Source organism: Oncorhynchus mykiss, chromosome 26, assembly GCF_057628025.1.
Source record: "Oncorhynchus mykiss isolate SJ-2025 chromosome 26, ASM5762802v1, whole genome shotgun sequence".
Classification (NCBI taxonomy): domain Eukaryota; kingdom Metazoa; phylum Chordata; class Actinopteri; order Salmoniformes; family Salmonidae; genus Oncorhynchus; species Oncorhynchus mykiss.
Window position 1 is genome coordinate 20,179,049 of NC_143047.1, and position 19,340 is coordinate 20,198,388.

Sequence of the window (19,340 nt, forward strand, 5' to 3'; positions counted from 1 at the left end):
TGTAAAGAGGCCCCTTGCAAATGGAATGCCTTATCTCCCTAACATGTTGGGATTAATGACTGTGTTTGTGTGTGTCTGCAAGTATTGGGTGATAATATTAACAATAATGTGTATGTGTCTGTCTGCAGGTATTTGGTGACATCTATCACTTCCGGCACCGTTCTGTGGAGAAGAGGTCTCTGTCGGATCACCGAGGGACGCACGTCCGTCTACAAAAAGAGCCTCAGGTAAGACGCCTTGGGAGGAGGTGAGAGTGTGTATAGATGATGTTGGGTGGGTGAGTGTGTCAAAGTGGATGAGGAGGTTGAGAGTGAGTGTGCAGCAAGAGAGGGTGGAGGGATGTGAGTGTAGGGGAGGATGGGTTATATCAATAACATGACTTCACCAGCCGCAACAGAGGGTGGGGGTTGGATTGGGCTTGTTGAAAGATGATTCATTAATCTAGAGTCATACTGTAATGCACCTCCCAATTAACAACACAGCCAGTGTGAGAGGTGATGGAGGGCAGTATGTGAAAGAGGTTGAGAGTCACTGTACTGTAGCTAGGTTGGATTTGTTAATTTATATTCCATAACATGACTGGCGGAGCCGTTGGTACTACATCACCACCTGTGGAGCAGCCATTAGGGAGGCAGTGGGGGTAGGGTCGACGCAGAGGGGACCACGGTGAGCTAACAACCACAGGGCAGAGTGCCAGAGACCTGAGCTCTCATTTATCACCCTCTTTTAATGGATGTCTCGGACACCCTACAGCATCTGCCTGGTCCGGTTCCTTTCCCTGCTTTATGTTAGGGCTGGGAGGTGAGAGCATGCTAAACATGCTACTCACATACACACACGTATACAGTGCTTGGCTATACTCTGGTGTCTAATGATCTCATTCTCAAACCACCTCTGAATATATTAGGTTTCCAGTTTGATTTCTAATGCTTGTCATGTCTGATTTCTCTTCCACTCCTATTGTGTGTATGTAGTCTGTACTGTGGGTGTTTGAATGATGGGTCCCTGTTTAAAAGGTCTGTGATTAAGTGTCGCTGGGGCTGTGTGTAGTTCACTCTGTGGTCTCCTGGTCTTGCGTTTCCCTCTGTAGCTCTTTGGGCTCTGGTTGTGTTTCAATGGCTGTGAAAGTCGAGGGTTTGAACTGCGGCACAATGAATGTCCTGCCATCTGCAACAGCCGCTCAGAACCGCTCCGCTGTTTGTCACTCAGCGCAGCTCAGGTCCAGATGGGAAGATCAGAGAGAGAGGGCTAGTAACTAGTAACGCAAACTCAGATTCATGTCCAGGAAAAGCTAACATGCACGTGCAGATATGCACACACAGTCACACTCAGCACTAGTTCCTCCCCTGACTAACTAATGTTGGTGCTGTTGTGGGCTGGTTCTGCTAATGGGGGTGGCTGGCAGTTCACATGCTGTACAAAACACAGCTTTAAAGGTATGCAGGACCTGCTGATTCAGAGGTACTCTTCCCCTCCCATATCCAAAGAACAGATGTGTGTGTTCTTATGGGGGTGACTAGGTGTGAATGAGCAAGACCTGTGGTACTAACTGACATCCCCTGGGAACCCACAATTGAAAATCCCCTGTCACTATGGAGTGTCATGGGAAGTCCATTGTCTTCCCATGACACTCCCAAGAAGGACTAAGTGCTACTGCAGTCTGCCAGTGGTCATCTCTCATACCCAGTCCTGTTCCTGTTGACTGTAGAGAACCCATGTTTTGGTTTCCCTGCGTTATGGGAGGTCATTCAGCCAGCGAACTGTGTGGCCAAGTCTCGCTGCTGTTTTGTCTTGAGCAGGCGCACGGTGAGAAAAGCGTTGTGTGGCCTATCCTCTTACCCTTAGCAGCACAGCACCAAAACAACACTGCTCCCGCCCCGCCCCAACCCCACTCCTCTCCTCACCACTCAACTGATGGGATTTCCTCTCTCGCAGCTGCTCCATTTCCTGTTGTTGAATTCCTTTTCTCCCTGAGCACCTCAAAGAAAGGGGAACCTCCTTGCACCTCCCTCCCTGCACTGCTCAGGTCAGTCCTGTGGCCCACAGCAGTCACACTGGGGGAGATGGATCTCAAACAAAAGCAGCAATAAACCCTGCTCAAAGACCCACATTACTGTGGACCAAATGGCCAGGGACTCTGCCAAAACTCAGCCTGGCTGACAGACCCCGCTGATCGGGGAGCTAATGCCTGGGCTTGGCCCGGCTGCTCATTCACATCTAATGGTGATGCATTACTCTAATATTGTGTTGCTGTTGTAAGACCATTGCTGTAGTGAAATTGTGTTAGTTAGGCCTAAATGATATACCCATAGAAATGCCATCAATCCAGCCATCAGTATTACCAGTTATTCCTGGGCAGGCCATGTGGTCAGGGAAAACCCCTGGACCTAATCATTTTACAATCCATACAGCTACCGTTACTACAGCAATGTAATACTACAGCCATGCTCTGCCATGGTAATAGCACTCTAGCTTTGGTGTGGGCCTAAGGTTGTGTTCATGTTTGGTTGTGTTCATGTTTGGTTGTGTTCATGTTTGGTTGTGTTCATGTTTGGTTGTGTTCATGTTTGGTTGTGTTCATGTTTGGTTGTGTTCATGTTTGGTTGTGTTCATTTTTGTATATGGAGGGGAAGAGAAGAGAGCAGGAAGGAAGGCACAGAGACCTGTCTGCTCAGTATCTGCAGGACAGCAGCGTTTAACCAAGCAGCCGGGGTCTTGTATGTGAATGGTCTGGAGCAAAGAGAAAAGCCGTCTCAGATAGCTGGCATCCGGACCCATTTATAATGGAGATCTTATCTGTTAACTGCTAGCTGGTTCCCTCTGTTCTGTTCCACCTCACTCGGTCTGTTTAAGAATTCCCGGAGACTCCCTCTCTGGCTCGCTCCAATTTTTCCCTTTTCAAACATTTGCTTAATTATCTCTCTTTGCGATAGGGAAACTTTGGCAAAGGCCTTTAAGTGTAATTAACATTGGAAGCGTCTGTCTTTCTTGACAGAGGATCGGATGGTAATTTGTGGTAACTTTGTCTCCGAGTTAAACTTAACTTCTCTTGTCTTAATGTGTTGATTTTAAATCCATCCATTCAAAATGTTTATTCACTCCCTGTCTCATAAGAAAAACACAAGCCTCTCATTAACCTCTCTGGGATATGTGGGACGGTAGCGTCCCACCTCGCCAACAGCCAGTGAGAGTGCAAATCACCAAATTCAAAACAATAAACATCTCATTATTAAAATTCCTTAAGCATACAAGTATTTTACACCATTTCAAAGAATAAATTCTCGTTAATCCAGCCACGGTGTCTGATTTAAAAAAAATGCTTTACAGCGAAAGCACCACAAACGATTATGTTAGGTCACCACCAACTCACAGAAAAACACAGCCATTTTTTCCAGCCAAAGAGGAGTCACAAAAAGCACAAATAGAGATAAAAAAGAATCACTAACCTTTGATCTTCATCAGCTTACACTCATAGGACTTCATGTTACACAATACATGTGTGTTTTGTTCGATAAAGTGCATATTTATATCAAAAAATCGTGTTACGTTCAGTAGTTCTAAAACATGCAGTGATTGTGCAGAGAGCCACATCTATTTACAGAAATACTCATTATAAATGTTGATGAAAATACAAGTGTTATACATGGAATTAGAGATATACTTCTCCTTAATGCAACTGCTGTGTCAGATAAAAAATAAAAAAAACTTTACGGAGAAAGCAAACCATGCAATAATCTGAGTACAGCGTTCAGACAACAAAGCAGCCAAAAAGATATCTGCCATATTGGGTGGCCAACATTAGTCAGAAATAGCATTATAAATAGCTTCTTTTGTTAGGGCGTTTGGTAAACAAATCCAAAAGTGCGTTCAGGTCCAGCCGAACGTCGGACGAAAAGTTCAAAAAGTTCCGTTACAGCCCGTAGAAACTTGTCAAACGATGTATAGAATCAATCTTTAGGATGTTTTTATCATACATCTTCAATAATGTTCCAACTGGAGAATTCCTATGTCTGTAGAAAAGCAATGGAACGAGAGCTAACTCTCTCGTGACCGCGCCTCAGAGCCTGTGGCACTCTGCCAGACACCTGGCTCATTCTTCTCTCATTCGGTCCCACTTCGCAGTAGAAGCCTCAAAAAAAAAAAAAAAAAAAAGTTCTAAAGACTGTTGACATCTAGTGGAAGCCTTAGGAAGTACAACATAACCAATATCCCACTGTATCTACAATAGGGGCTGAGTTAAACTACAAGCCTCAGATTTCCCACTTCCTGGTTGGATTTTTCTCAGGTTTTTGCCTGCCATATGAGTTCTGTTATACTCAGACATCATTCAAACAGTTTTAGAAACTTCAGAGTTTCTATCCAATACTACTAATAATATGCATATATTAGCACCTGGGACAGAGTAGCAGGCAGTTCACTCTGGTCACCTTATTCATCGAAGCTACTCAATACTGCCCCCCGGTCACCAAAAAGTTAATGCTGTTTTCTGGGGGTGATCCATTAGGCTAATTTGAAAAGATCAGTCCTATGGAAAGGATTGGTTGCGCCATTTTTTTTTTGTTGCCTTCCCATCCTCAAATCAAATGTTATTGGTCACATACACATGGTTAGCAGATGTTAATGCGAGTGTAGCGAAATGCTTGTTCATCCTCTATGCAGTCAGGCGCTACTTGATAACCCTGTGCATTTTAAGAGAGGGATTTAGCTAATCTGGAATGCTATCTTTCATGACTGACCTGTTTTTAATCAATAACCTCAGAGATACTGACGCTGTCTGAGCTTAGCAGACTGTTCATTAACAGTCCAGAAACTCCATTTTCCATCTGAACCTCCGGTTTTCCATCTGGAACATCAAGGTAACAAACTATCAACAGTGTTCTTTCTGGTTGTATTGTGGTTGGCAGAGTTCATGAAAGCAATGACAGGCTCCATTGGTCAAATGCAGACTGTAAACAGTGTTGCCCTGAGTTACCATAGAGACTGTTGTTTTTATGGAAAGTGAGTTTCTCCCTAATGTGTGTTCTCAGTACACACACCACATAGTGAGCCCAGTACCAGCAGCTAATCTGCATGCTTGACTGAGTGTGCTTGAGCTGTGATTAAGGGGTCTTGTAGCAGGCCTTGTTAATGCCTTGTTTGCAGGAGGACGAGCCCAGACTGTGGCATGGCACAATTACAGGGGTCCTCTCCCTCCCTCTTTTGGCCCTCTCACTCTCCGCATGGCTGACCTAGCCTCATTCTGTGGCCGCCAGTAAATCGCAGAGTAAGAGACTTAACAGTCAGGGAAAAACCATGTTGCTTCTGGCCATGCAATATCACTGTTTCCTTTTTGAACATTATTTTTGATGTCGCCTCAGTCGTCATTATTCTGTGGGGAGCTGGTGAGTGTAAAGCTGATGACTGGTCTGTGGGGAGCTGGTGAGTGTAAAGCTGGTGACTGGTCTGTGGGGAGCTGGTGAGTGTAAAGCTGATGACTGGTCTGTGGGGAGCTGGTGAGTGTAAAGCTGATGACTGGTCTGTGGGGAGCTGGTGAGTGTAAAGCTGGTGACTGGTCTGTGGGGAGCTGGTGAGTGTAAAGCTGGTGACTGGTCTGTGGGGAGCTGGTGAGTGTAAAGCTGATGACTGGTCTGTGGGGAGCTGGTGAGTGTAAAGCTGATGACTGGTCTGTGGGGAGCTGGTGAGTGTAAAGCTGATGACTGGTCTGTGGGGAGCTGGTGAGTGTAAAGCTGGTGAATGGTCTGTGGGGAGCTGGTGAGTGTAAAGCTGGTGAATGGTCTGTGGGGAGCTGGTGAGTGTAAAGCTGGTGACTGGTCTGTGGGGAGCTGGTGAGTGTAAAGCTGATGACTGGTCTGTGGGGAGCTGGTGAGTGTAAAGCTGATGACTGGTCTGTGGGGAGCTGGTGAGTGTAAAGCTGGTGACTGGTCTGTGGGGAGCTGGTGAGTGTAAAGCTGGTGACTGGTCTGTGGGGAGCTGGTGAGTGTAAAGCTGATGACTGGGTAAAGAGAGGAAAGCAACACTATCTACTCTGTTCCATGACTGCAGCCTGGATTAGAGATCAATGGAAACTGTTGCTTCCTGACAGGAGGTCACGTGGACTCATGGGTAATGGAGTGAAGTCGGATGGTACATCCCAATAGTCTAACGTAGCCATGCCCCACTATTTCATCTGATATCCCCTGCTGTAGGACACCGATAAATACCCCATGTTATCTCTGTTTTCATATTGCTGCTGTCAGTACAGTAGCGCCCCACCCCCAGTCCCCCATTCTTCTTAATGTGTTGACCTTGTGAAGGGGCCACCCACTGTGGAAGCATCTGTTCCAGTGTGATTCTGTACAACTGCCACCAACAAGGGCCTTTCAACACTGATTCATGTAAACACGTCCGTTTTAAAACTTCTGTACACCAATTATTGGTTGGAGGGCAGCGCATAAAGGTGTGTGTTGTCGGTAGTAACCTTGGTGTTATTGACGCTCTTGTGGTTTGAGCTGTTAGCAGAGAGGGGGCTGCTGTGGTTCCTGGTTGTCCTTCATGCCTGCCTCTCTGTCCTTGCAGCAGTCTCTTGCCTCCCTGCTGCAGCTTCTCGTCCACACCCCTCTCTCCACTTCCCCCTCTGCCTGCGTCCCTTTCAGCCACTCCACTGTACGGAGAGACAGCAGCCCGTAGAGGGGTGTGATGCAAGGTTGTCGTTGTGTGCTATCTGCCTCTGTCCACACTTTCTGCCGCACACCGGCTGGAACTCCCAGAGAAGAATATCTCAAATCAAATCACATTTTATTGGTCGCTTACACAGTTTCTAGCTCCAACAGCGCAGTAATACCTGGCAAAAAATAAAACACAATGCACACACAATCCAGAAAAATCCCTCCCTGCTTACTGTTATTACCAGGGCTTTGTGTGGGGAGGAAGAGCACAGTGAGGAGGGAGACTGAGGATAAAGACTGGGTGTGTGTATATATATCCTCCTTTCTATGTTGTTTTTTTGTTTGTGTGTCTGTCTCTGTCTGCGTTAATGTGATTTTGTGTGTGTCTGTGTGGCCCCCTATCTGACCTCATCTAGCAGTTGTAATTAGTCTCAGCGCAGGCCGTCGTTAGGCTCGGTCTCTAATGAGGAGCTCCTGAAACGTATGTTAGAACTGCTGTTCCCTTTATCTCTCTCTGCTGTCATCCCGCTCTGCTTGCTGAAACTAGATTTCTCTTTCATTCGGGGGAAACGGTGACCCTCATGTTCCCTCCTGCTCATCGTTATTCCTTATACCCTGTACTAATGGTCTTCCTCTGGTATATTGAGTGCCGCATTAGCACGGCTACTTCAGTAATGGCCGCCCTCTGGTTGAAATCCCTGTTACTAGAGGAGTAGTGGCGTTCCCATCAGGATATTAAGATGGTGAACGAGTCTACTTGAAGATGGAATCCGCAGCAGGGGAAACGGCGCCACTGTTTGCCCCACGGCTTTTGTTTTTGTTTTGTTGACGAAGTGGATGTGAGGAGTGTCGCCCAATGTGGTCAAAAATTGCAGTACATATTGCTGCTTCTCACTAGTACAATGTCTAATGAAGAAGAAAAAATAACAGTTTGCATTAACTTGTTGTAGGATGTGGTAGTTTCACCATTAAAGATTCCAGCTTTAATGTGGAGTGCCCAAGCTGAATGTAATCACGTCTCTCTGTTTAATGCCATGACTGATGCCTCTGTGTGTGTGTGTGTGTGTGTGTGTTCCTCAGGTGACGTGGGCAGAACAGCAGGTGGTGAAGAGTAGGAAGAAGAGGGACATCTACACGGAGCCCTCAGACCCCAAGTTCACTCAGCAGTGGTACCTGGTGAGTAGACCAAGTCTGGCTGACGTTTAACAATCTATCGCTTTATTATCTCTCAATAGGAAAAATATGAGGAAGAATGTGTCTCATGCGAGGGAGAGAAATCAATACCCACTCTCAGCTCTTCATTGCTGTCATAAATAAGCCACAATGGCTTCCTCAGTGTATGGACTGAAATTTCAGAAACAACCTCTCAGACAACTTCAGACTACTGCCCATCACTGAAGCCACTGTGTTGTCAGGAGACAGACAGTTCAAACCTCTTCTCAGTTGATCAGTAATTCCTCCCTGTGCTCGGCTGTGTGCAATGTTATGTCTGGATGCACAGGGCTCTATAGAGCCTGTATCTTTATTAAAAGGGAAATGACATAAGAGCCCATACAGTGGCACAGCAGAGCCCAGCGCTCTGTTTGATCGGTCTGCCCATTCTCCAATAACTCAGTGGATATTTCCCTGTTGGCCGAGTAAAAAAATCAACTTTACTCTATTCAATATACTGTATTAATACATGGCGGCCCTTTGTCTGAAGGAGTGGGTGTGATTTAAGCGTCTTGGTCGATGCAGAATGGACTGCTTAATGACCATGGTCTTTTAGGAGTCCATTATCAGAACGGCATACACATTTGGGTTTCCAGTCTTAAATTGAATTCATCTATTTATTCTATTCCCCAGACAATGGCACAGTCCCCGAACGAGGCCGTGAATATAAATAAAGGACTGAAATTAAACCAGTCTCAGTTATTGACTGTATGTATCATCTTAAATGCAAAGCACTTTGACAAGGTTACACAGTCTGATCCAGTGGTCCATGAAAGAAACGGTGGGATAAACAAGTTGTGATTTCTCTTCACTTTGCTCCACCTTTAATTAGTCTCAAAGAAGGTTCAAGGCAATATAAAAGAGTTGATTGTAATTCTCAACAAACAAACATTCCTCGCTTATTCTCTGGAGCTGAAGCAAATCCAATTTCGCCCCATGTCCCCGAGCTGCTGCTGTTGGGGGGGGTGCTGACTTCACCAGTGTGACTAGCTACATTTAATTCCCCTCCGGAGTTCACAGCTCTGTCGCACACAGCTCGCTCGCGAACTCTCCAGGCACACTGATTTGACTTAAGCAGTTTACTATCATGCCACAGAGGGAGTCAGGGAACCCGGGGCCCTGCGATGGAGAAGTATGGAGAGGTACAGCTGGTGCTGCTTGCGGTTAGTGGGTTTAGTAAGGCTACTGTGGAGTGAGGTACGAGGAGTAGAGAGTATGCAATGAGAAGGTTGTGAGGGTGTAAGGAGTGTAAAAAGGGTATTTTAGTTTTAGTGGGAGCATGTAGCTGTAGCAAAGGTATAATGTTGTAGTGTGGTGTGAATAAGGGTGTAGGTGTAGTGTGCATGTAACAAGGGTGCAGTCAGGCAAAGCAGTGTTCTAGATGGGGTGCTGCTATATGAGCCTAGTCTGAGAGCCTAGTCTGAGAGCCTGAGCCCAGGTGATTCTTGGTGGCAGAAAGTATCTGTCGTCAGTTTACACTGTGTCTCTATGATAAGGACATGGATAGACTTTGCTGCTACTTCCTCTGCTTATTCTTATGTATGACCGCAGCTCATATCACTGGTCTGTCCCTCATGGATGAAAAATAAATAAATAAAAAAGCTCAAGGCACAGTGTGAGATTTCGAAGGCAGGACAGTTTGTTCATGTGCCAATATTTAATGCAGTAAGCGGTCAATTTAGGTATAGGAAAAATACAGAAATACCAATGTCCAAGACCATTACAAGAGCCTGGAGAATTTTCAGGGTAATTTCCAGATTTAATCAGGATTTTCTGAGTGAGATGGATCCACACAACCATGGCCAAAGCTTTGATCTATCTGACACCGAAGGGGTGTGGTATCTGACACCGAAGGGGTGTGGTATCTGACACCGAAGGGGTGTGGTATCTGACACCGAAGGGGTGTGGTATCTGACACCGAAGGGGTGTGGTATCTGACACCGAAGGGGTGTGGTATCTGACACCGAAGGGGTGTGGTATCTGACACCGAAGGGGTATCTGACACCGAAGGGGTGTGGTATCTGACACCGAAGGCCTTGGATGAGAGGAAAATAGTAGGACGCTTTTCAGACAAATTATATTAAATTTGCGGCAGCATTTTAGAGAAATGGCTGTGAACTGCAAGGCCTCAATCATGGTATTTGACCAATGGTCAAGTATGATGTGGAGAGAATACCAAAAGGCCTGTGTAGAAGTCTCTGTAACATTACCCTGGTGGCTGGTTGCCCACTAACAGAGACCCTCGGGGTGGCTCTGATGAGAGACGTGTTCTGGTCTGGGACTGATGCTACATGCTGAGTGACGAGCCTGTCTGTCTTTGTCTGCCTAGCACCACAGGATGTTGTAAGCCTGTCTGGTGCCACAGGATGCCGTCTGCCTCCCGTGGGGATTTAGTCATTTTCTGTTATGATTGATGTCTAATGCAGTCTGACACACCACCCAAACACTCATCTATATATTTCTGGTTGGAGACGATCGCGGTATATTTTTTTCATTTCATAAAAACAATTATAAACTGGGTCGTTCGAGCCCTGAATGCTGATTGGCTAACAGCCGTGGTATATCAGACCGTGTATCAAAACATGTATTTTTACTGCTCTAATTACGTTGGTATTAAGTTTATAATATCAATAAGGTACCTCAGGGGTTTGTGGTATATTGCTTAATTTGATGATGCAAAGATATAAGTTTGATAATTTTTGTCATTTAACGTGTGTCTTGTAATGGATCTTTAGACTCCATTGACTGTTCTTGGTGTTTTCTACTCCACAGTACAATGCTAATCATCGTGACCTGAATGCTAAAGGTGCATGGGAGCTGGGCTACACTGGGAAGGGAGTGGTGGTGTCCATCCTGGACGATGGTATAGAGAAGAACCACCCAGACCTTATATCAAACTATGTGAGTATCACCGTCATCTTACCCCTGGCTTCAAGGCTGGGGCTGCTGCATTTCAATAGTTTAAGGTGGCTTCCTTTCCATGATCCATGTTGATGAGGAGAGGAGGCCATTTTGGACTATTGGTATTCACCCCTAGACTTTTACTCTTACTCCTCTTATCATAATGAGTGATTCTGATTGTCTCTGTCTGCATGTAGGACCCAGACGCCAGCTATGATGTGAACGACGGAGATCCAGACCCTCAGCCACGATACACACAACTCAACGACAACCGGTAAGACCCTGATTTTAAAAAAGACACTGTTTCAGTGACAGCAGAATTTGTTCTCCCCGTGCCTAACTTGATTCTTTATACAAATCTACCATTGACGTCAATGCATGATTAACATGGAAATACGAGTCACGGCGTGTGCCCATGCCACATTATGATTCAGTTCTGAGAGAAGAGACGTGTAGGATGGTTCTTATATTAGGCAATACTTAACGCATTACACGGGAATCGTCAGGCCTCTACATGAATAGGTTGTTTCATTGTGGTGTCCTCATAAAAAATACTGTCATTTCTCAAGCTGGGTGTGTGGTTCTATTGAAGAGAGACAGAGGAAAAGATCTGGAATAGCTGGGGGGGGGGGGGGGGTAATGGAGTGAGTTATGGGCACCGTCACTCTGGCTTGGGTCCAGGTCTGTCAGCTGTTAGAGCAGAGCTTCTCTGAGTGAAAAGAGAAAGGGACATGCACTCAATGAATGTGACAGTTGAGTTATTTTAATAAGCCGGGAGACAGATTGAAGTAGTAGACTCTTAGAGGGTTGGAAAACATGTCAATGGGTTTTGGGTCTCCCCCCAATCGAGAGCAAAAACATGTGCTTTAGAGTCTTAAATCACCCAGCTGCTAACAGGGCATTTCTGTGGCCTAGTTAAGTGGAGTAAATCTCCTGGGATTAAGTGAATTTGTGAAGAAAGCAGCTTTACTGCAGTGGCCTGAGCAGATGGCATTAAGACTTGTTTACTACCGCCCCAATGTCTTCTCTGCTGCCCTGAATTGATTGAATTAATTTCATCAGCGTTAACGAATACAACAAATCTCCTGGCTCTGGAAAGGCCTGCTCCTCTCGTTCTGCTCCCCTGCATGCTTCCCCTTTCTGACTTAAATGTGTGATTTTCCGTAATCTGCTGTTTTCGGGCTGCTAGCCAAATACCCTTTTTTTAATCTTGAGGCTAACCATGCTTGGTGATGACAGGCAAAGAGGGTTATAGTTAGACGCTGGTGGAAATCAAAGGTCTCCAACTGAGACTGCATGGGTCTGGAGCAGGCACTGTCCACATGGAGGCCAGACTGGTGTAAGGAGTGATGGAGATGGCCTCAAGTAAAATGACAGTGCATACATTACTTCCTACGCTAGTGTGTATAGCCATAGGTCTTGAGCCTCCTGCGGTCAAGGCGAGAAAGTGAAACGGTGGAGTAAGAGCCAACGCCAATGGAGCTCTGCCACTTACCCCACACACGCGTACACACACAGAGCCATCCATTATGATTCCCCCAGCATACACACAGAGCCATACATTATTATTCCCCCAGCATACACACAGCCAACAGACAGTTGATTCCCCTATCCCCCACACACAGTGCAGTAAATGCCTTTGGACTGAGAATCCTCCTGGCTTGTCCTCTCCTCCCTGCCTAGCTCACCCCAGCCCTTATCTCCGGCCGCCCAGCTCTGCCTCGCTTCCCCGTGGCAGGACTGAGGTGTGTGTAACTGCGTCGGTTTGGTGTAGGCGTGTGTGTAAACACCCTGTGGGCAGGCTGGAGCTCTGTAAGGCTGTGTAAGGGTCTGTTCCCTGCAGAAAGCCCAGCTCTGTTCACCTCCATAAAGCTCCCTTTCTTCCACTGCCTGAGGAACGCTCCTCTGCAGCAATGTGGCCATTCAGCCCCGTGATTCTCAAGTCAACATGTGATCTGGCCCTGTGGCTCTGCAGCCATACTGTCTTAGAACAGGAGGATCAGTCTCTCTAGGGGCCTCTGCTGTGAGCTAAAATTGGAATTGGGGGGGGGGGGGGGGGTTATTTTTATGCATCAAATGTTTCCCAAAATGCCCATCCTCAGCTGGGAGTGGCAGGCTTTAAAGCTAAGTCTAGCGCAGGATAATCTCCATAAGATTTGAACTGAGCTTCTCTTGTAATTGATTTAGCCAACGGAGGCTTTTCTGTTGTTTGAGGTATTTTGGTAAAGCAGTGGGAAGGGGACTTGATGTATTTTTTTTTATGTCCTGGAGGAAGTTGATTTTATCACGCGTTGCTGTAACTGCTGTACTATGGCTGATATCATGTTATTCATATTTTAATTAAAAAGAGCCAGGGAGTTTGAATCGTGCTTTACATTAAGTTGGCTTGCTGCAAGATACCATCAAGGACAAGAAACTTAGATTAACTGTACTGTAGTTGTACACACACACACACAGCAATGTAGCTGTATATTGGGTGAACATTGGGGATATTGCTGGTAGCAGTAAGTGTTGGTGATCATCTGACCACCTTTTCTCAGGCATCCAGGGTGCCAGTGCTCTGTGTCTGTTAGTGCAAGACAGAAAGAGCTCTTGCTTTGTAACAGGAGGCATGTGTGTTTGTGTAGTATTTGCTTTCAGTTTCCACTGTATCGCTGTCATATGTCAGGTTGTGTACACACAGCATGAAATGTCTAGTACACACACGTTTGTGTCTGTAACAAGGCTGCAGGGGCCAAAGAAAATAGTTCAATTGATGTTATATAAGGTTGCATTCTGACTTATCAAACATTGCTATCAGTTAGAGGAGGAGAACGCTTGTTCTTCATTACAGCCCATCATTTCTCTGGAACATTAAATCCCTCTTCCTAATGTGACCGGTCGTCAGTGTTGGGAGGAAGGCTCTAAATCAGGAGCACTCAACAGAACAACGCAGGTTGATTCATTTTACAGCGTCTCAGATTAGTTACACAAGATGTTTGCTTTGTATTCCCCCCCTGCCTCTGTTCCATAAACACTGAGAGACATTTTGTCCTGTAGGTCAACTCATTAGTCAGCTGATTGAGTAGGAGCGGGGCCAGAGCAGTTGTCCAGATTTACCTCTGGGCAGGCAGGCTAATGATCAGCTGGGGCCAATGGCCCAGCCTCAGAGAGCACAAATGATTTTCTTCTCAGTAATTCATTCAGGTTAGGGAAAAACAGCGCGTGGAAGGAGCGCCCTGTCAAGCTATCAATAGCCCAATATGGCATCTGAGCGAGAAGAGCTCTCAGATAGGGAATAGGGTTCCATTTGAGTAGTCTGTCTATGTAGTGCACTGCTTTTGGCATCATTTAAAAAGTAGTAGTAGGGTGTAATTTTGGATTTTGAAGCAGGACTTCAGTGGACTGGACGGTATTTTACAGCTTGGACCTGTCGTAGGAAGTTTCATCACGTTACACAACGATAATAGGTGTAACTTTATGTATGACCTGAAAGGACTTAATGGCTGTTAGCACTGTGTTTCTGCTCTGTAGGAAACCTCTAAAGTGTTCCACCTGTAGTTTTTCCCACATAAAAATATTTGTCTTAATCTCTGTTCTTTTAACAGTTGGCTCCGTTTGAAATATTGTGTCTTTATGGAAGTTCCACCTGTGGTTTCCCCTTGTATTAACATTTATTATGATAATGTTAAGACCTTTAAGGAGGCAGCTGGTTGCCATGGGGATGTGAGCACCAAATTGGCTGCATCATCCCGAAAGTTCATCAAACTGTAGCCTTATGGTTTCAGCACTCCAGTTCCACACCAGTATGGGAGCCATGTTCTATCGAAACTGATAACTATGAAATATGAGTTCCAGCTAAGGAGAAAGCAAAATCAGCATTCTCACAGCACAATGATAATGTTGTTTTAGCTTACCATGGAAATCAGCTTTCTTGTTTTATTTTAATATGCCCTTCAGTTAAGTTAGTCCAAACTTCTGGGAGGTTTGTCTCGTTCCTCTCATAGTTTATCATTCCAACACCGTCTACAGTATCCTATCCTCAGTTTACCTTTATGTATTACTTTCTGGCCAGCTCAGTTGAAAACTGGCTTTGTCCGTGGTGTTAAGACTGGAGATGGCCTTGTCTCTGCTCCAGTAGTTCTGGTCAGGCTGACTTGCAGCTCCTTGGGGACCTGCCTCATTTCCTGCTCAACTGCAGCCCAGAGGAAGGAAGGAAGGAAGGAAGGAAGGAAGGAAGGAAGGAAGGAAGGAAGGAAGGAAGGAAGGAAGGAAGGAAGGAAGGAAGGAAGGAAGGAAGGAGTTTCCCCTTCACACTGTGCTTAAGTTTTTTTTAATTTTTTCGTAATCCCCCTGCGGGTGATGTTTTGGGCACGGTAAGCTCATCCTAGATCCATACCTAATGGTAAATTCTGCTTGGAGGAACGGCCAGCTGACGGAGATGGATTGTTTGACCTACTGCAGTTGTCAATTAAAGCAAGGACGAAGACAATTGACCCAACGTCATTACATAAAAGGAAAATTAACACTTGGTCTAATTCAATGTCAGTTTTGAGTTCTAGCCTAGGATTGGGGAGCTGATCCAAGATTTGTGCCCATCTTCCAGACTACATTAGAGCAATTACTCAGAATTAGTCTGTTTCAACGTGACTTTGGTGAGGTATTACCCTATGGGTGTATCGGAGTGCCTGGACACTGCCTGTCTGCTTTTAGTTGAGTCATTGTTTAAGAATCTTTGAGTAGAAGGTGTTTCCTCCACACAGTGATGTGATGCAAGTAGGGCTGTCTGTTCTTTGAATGAATGCTAATCCAATGGTTAGCTTTGGGCTGGCAGCCAGCTGTAGCTGTGTGTAAGTCTCAGTCTTCTCTCCAGACATGTGTGTCTGTAATCAGATAATGCCTGTTGTGTTCAACTCATTGACATGGCTTTTTGTTGCTCTTATCCCTCTAGATAAATATCACTGTTGTGTGGAGACTACAGAGGATTGTTACACAATTAGGGCAGCAGCTACGAAGGCAGCAGAGTGGGCAGCAGGTACCTTATAAAAAAATCCAGCACATAAGCAGAGATCTTTAGCCACAGAAAGTCCGGAATCGTAGCCACTATTTTTAACCTCAAATATGAGACCATCGTGTGTGTGTGTGTGATAGACAGACAGACAGACAGACAGACAATACAAATTGTTATTCAACCTGCCTGTAACAGATGGTCCAGGGATTGGATCAGAGCTGATCTCATTACAAACAGTAACCATTGAATAAAACTGAAGGGATAACTATAATCTATTACTGATGATGCACCTCCTCTCTACATACTGTAGTTTATCATACCAGCACAGTGCGATTCGGAGTCTTTGTGTTGAGAGTCAGTGTATTCGTTCATGAAATATAAGATGGAGGCCGACCCACTCACATGAGTCAGTGTCTGATCCCAAGCAAGTACATTTAGTTCATCTATATTATATATCATTGATGGTTGTTTTATGGAAGGCTTTTTAACTGCACACTTTATAGCAGTTATATAAAGTAGAGTTTCTGTCCTCTGGTCTGTGACTGATGGTAAGTGAGGCTGCCAGTGTGTCAGATCAGTCCAGACTGTGTGTCAGGGGGATATTAAGGCTCTGTGATGTTAATTTATCTCACTGTGACTTGATGAGAGATGCCGCCCTCCTCCCCTGTGGGAGTGAGAGACGTCACTTTGTTCTGCCAGAGTGGAGCAAAGTGTGTTTTGATAGGCCAATTCATCTGAGCCCCCTCGTATAGCCTACACCAGAGCTCTGCTCAGTTACAACCTCTGTAACCACACCACGAGGTTGGGTTCAATCCCATGTCAATGCCAGGCTGAGGCAATGCAGGAAATCGAATCAATTGAAATTCAATTTGGCGGCAGGTAGCCTAGTGGTTATGAGCATTGGCCTAGTAACCGAAAGGTCACTGGTTTGAATCCCGAGCTGGCTAGGTGAAACATCTGTCAATGTGTCCTTGAGCAAGGCCCTTAACCCTACTTGCTCCTGTAAATCGCTCTGAATAAGAGCATCTGCTAAATGACTGTAAACCAATCATTGTCATAGAAAATCTTGGGAATGTTATTTTTGTTTGTGTGCTTCCATTGCATCAGGAAATTAGTTGGAAGTGACCGTGACTCTGGCCAGCTGGTTGAACCCCCAGTGGTTATTTGGCTGGAAGCCTGGAACATAATATTAACCCAAGACAATCATCCAAAACACACAATCAAATTTGAAGTTTTGTATTGGCCTAGTCAAAGTGCAGACCTAATCCCAATATGACAGGACTTGAAACAAGCAGGTCATGCTTGAAAACCCATGTCGCTGAGTTAAAGTAGTTCTGCATGCAAGAGTGTGCCTAAATTCCTCCACAGCGATGTGAGAGACTGATCAACAACTACAGGAAGCATTTGCGTTCAGTGGTGGCACAACCAGTTAGAGTGTAAGGGGGCAATTACATCGGAGCAGGGACTCTACAAGGTATCGAAAGCTTTCCACAGCAATGCTGGCCCATGTTGACACTGCTTCCCACAATTGTGTTAAGTTGGCTGGATGTCCTTTGGGTGGTGGACCATTCTTGATACACACAGGAAACTGTGTGAAAAACCCAGCAGTTTTGCAGTTCTTGACACAAACCGGTATGCCTGGCACCTACTGCCATAACCCATTCAAAGGCACTTAAATCTTTTGTCTTGCCCATTCACCCTCTGAATGGTACACATACACAATCCATGTCTCAATTGTCTCATGGCTTAAAAATCTTTCTTTAACTCTCAGGGATAGGCGTCCCACTAGCAGGACAACTTTCAGTGAAACTGGAGGGAGAGCAATTCAGATAAATAATTATAAAAATGATGGATATTAAACATTTAGGAACATAAGTGTCTTATATCGGTTAAAAGCTTAAATTCTTGTTAATCTAACTGCACTGTCCGATATACAATAGGCTTTACAGAGAAAGCATGCCATGTGATTGTTTGAGGACGACGCCCCACATTAAAATATTTTTCCACCAGCACAGGTTTCATAAATTCACAAATAGCGATTTAAATATTTGCCTACTTTAAAAAAATCTTGCTCTGATTTGTCATCCAACGGGTCCCAGCTACATGTAGTGTCGTTTTGTTAGATCAAATCCTTCTTTATATCCCAAAAGGTCTGTTTAGTTGGTGCTATCGAATTGAGTAATCCACTCGTTCAACATGCAGAGAAAGGGATCCAAAAAGCTACCGCTAAACTTGGTTAAAATGAGTCAAAATACATTTCTATCTAATCCTCATATACCCTAAAATGTAATTAAACTATAATATTTCACAAGGAAAGAAGTATGTTCAATAGGAAAACGATATTAGCAGGTGCGCGTCCTCTTCGTCACGCATCCTCTTTGTCGCGCGCATAGACTAATTTCCAAGTCTGTATCCCAGTACTAAAACTCATAATTCTTCCTTGTTTGGGAAGAAACAAGCCTGAAACCTTGACCAAAGACCACTGACATCCAGTGGAAGCCATAGGAATTGCATACTGGGAGCTAGATTACATTTCTTCCCTATATGTTTGATTGGAAGAGCATGGGCTCTCCCCAAAAAAATCTGGTTGGTTTTTATTTGTATTCTCTCCTACCATATCTATTGTGTTAGTCTCCTAGATTATTTTAACATTTCTACAAACTTCAGAGTTTTCTTTCCAATGGTACCAATTATATACAAATCCTGGCTTCAGGGCCTGAGTAACAGGCAGTTTACTTTGGGCACGCCAGTCAGGCGGAAATTGAGAAAAATAGACCTTAGCCTGAATTAACCTGTCTCCACTTCATCTACACTGGTTGAAGTGGATTTAACACATTTCATTAATAAAGCATCATAGCTTTCAGCTGAATTCACCTGGCCAGTCTGTCAGTGTACATTCCTCATTAAAGAAGACTTCATAAACCATTTCTTCAGCAGTTCCAGCACCTCCAAAAGCCCACTTTCACCCTAGACCAAACTGGATGACCGTGGCATGTTTGCTTTTTTCCCTCTCCATTGGAGCAGCAACCCACAGTCTGTAAAGGTCCACTCACTCGGAGGATGTGATTGACTGGGCTGCTGACCCAACCAGTTATGTCCTCCACATTCTCTGAATGAGGAGGTCAGATAAGCACATTGTGTGGCTCTGAGATGGACTGCTGCTGTGCTGTGTTGCTGGCCAGTCACCTTCCCACCATTGTGGGATTCCTGACCCTGGGATGTCTTGCACCATGAGAGACACCAAATGGTCTCTCCTGGATCATTTTCAACCTTTTTAGAAATGTTCAAATGCCTTTAGTGGTGCAAATGGATCAAAATGCCCTTGTCTCGTGGAAAGAACATTTTGCATCAAAAGGATTGCACGTCTTGGATTCTGGAAGATGTTCAGATTGGGATATTTTCCACATCCTTTGATTTTACCCTAGCAACATCACATGCCAGATGAACGTGTCAGATAGACCTACGTGGATATGTATTTGTCAGAGGCAGATATGACTCTGAAAAATGTGTCATTCTTTAATGTGTTCTTCGAATTTTCTTTGAATTACTTCTACACCTTCTACCCTTCACCATTCAAGCATGTCGTTAAAAGG

The 19,340-nt window shown here is 45.0% G+C and overlaps 1 protein-coding gene across 4 annotated transcripts in view; it reads left to right on the forward strand.

The window, feature by feature from the left end:
- The window catches only part of LOC110506586 (furin-1), a 101,059-nt gene that overhangs the window by 59,928 nt on the left and 21,791 nt on the right, over positions 1 to 19,340 (forward strand). For all 4 annotated transcript variants that reach the window (XM_021586313.3, XM_036964202.2, XM_036964200.2 and 1 more), the window contains exons 3-6: positions 129 to 227; positions 7,725 to 7,820; positions 10,629 to 10,757; positions 10,955 to 11,031. In XM_021586313.3, coding sequence (XP_021441988.1) covers positions 129 to 227; positions 7,725 to 7,820; positions 10,629 to 10,757; positions 10,955 to 11,031 — 401 coding nt within the window. The remainder of the gene's footprint in view (positions 1 to 128; positions 228 to 7,724; positions 7,821 to 10,628; positions 10,758 to 10,954; positions 11,032 to 19,340) is intronic.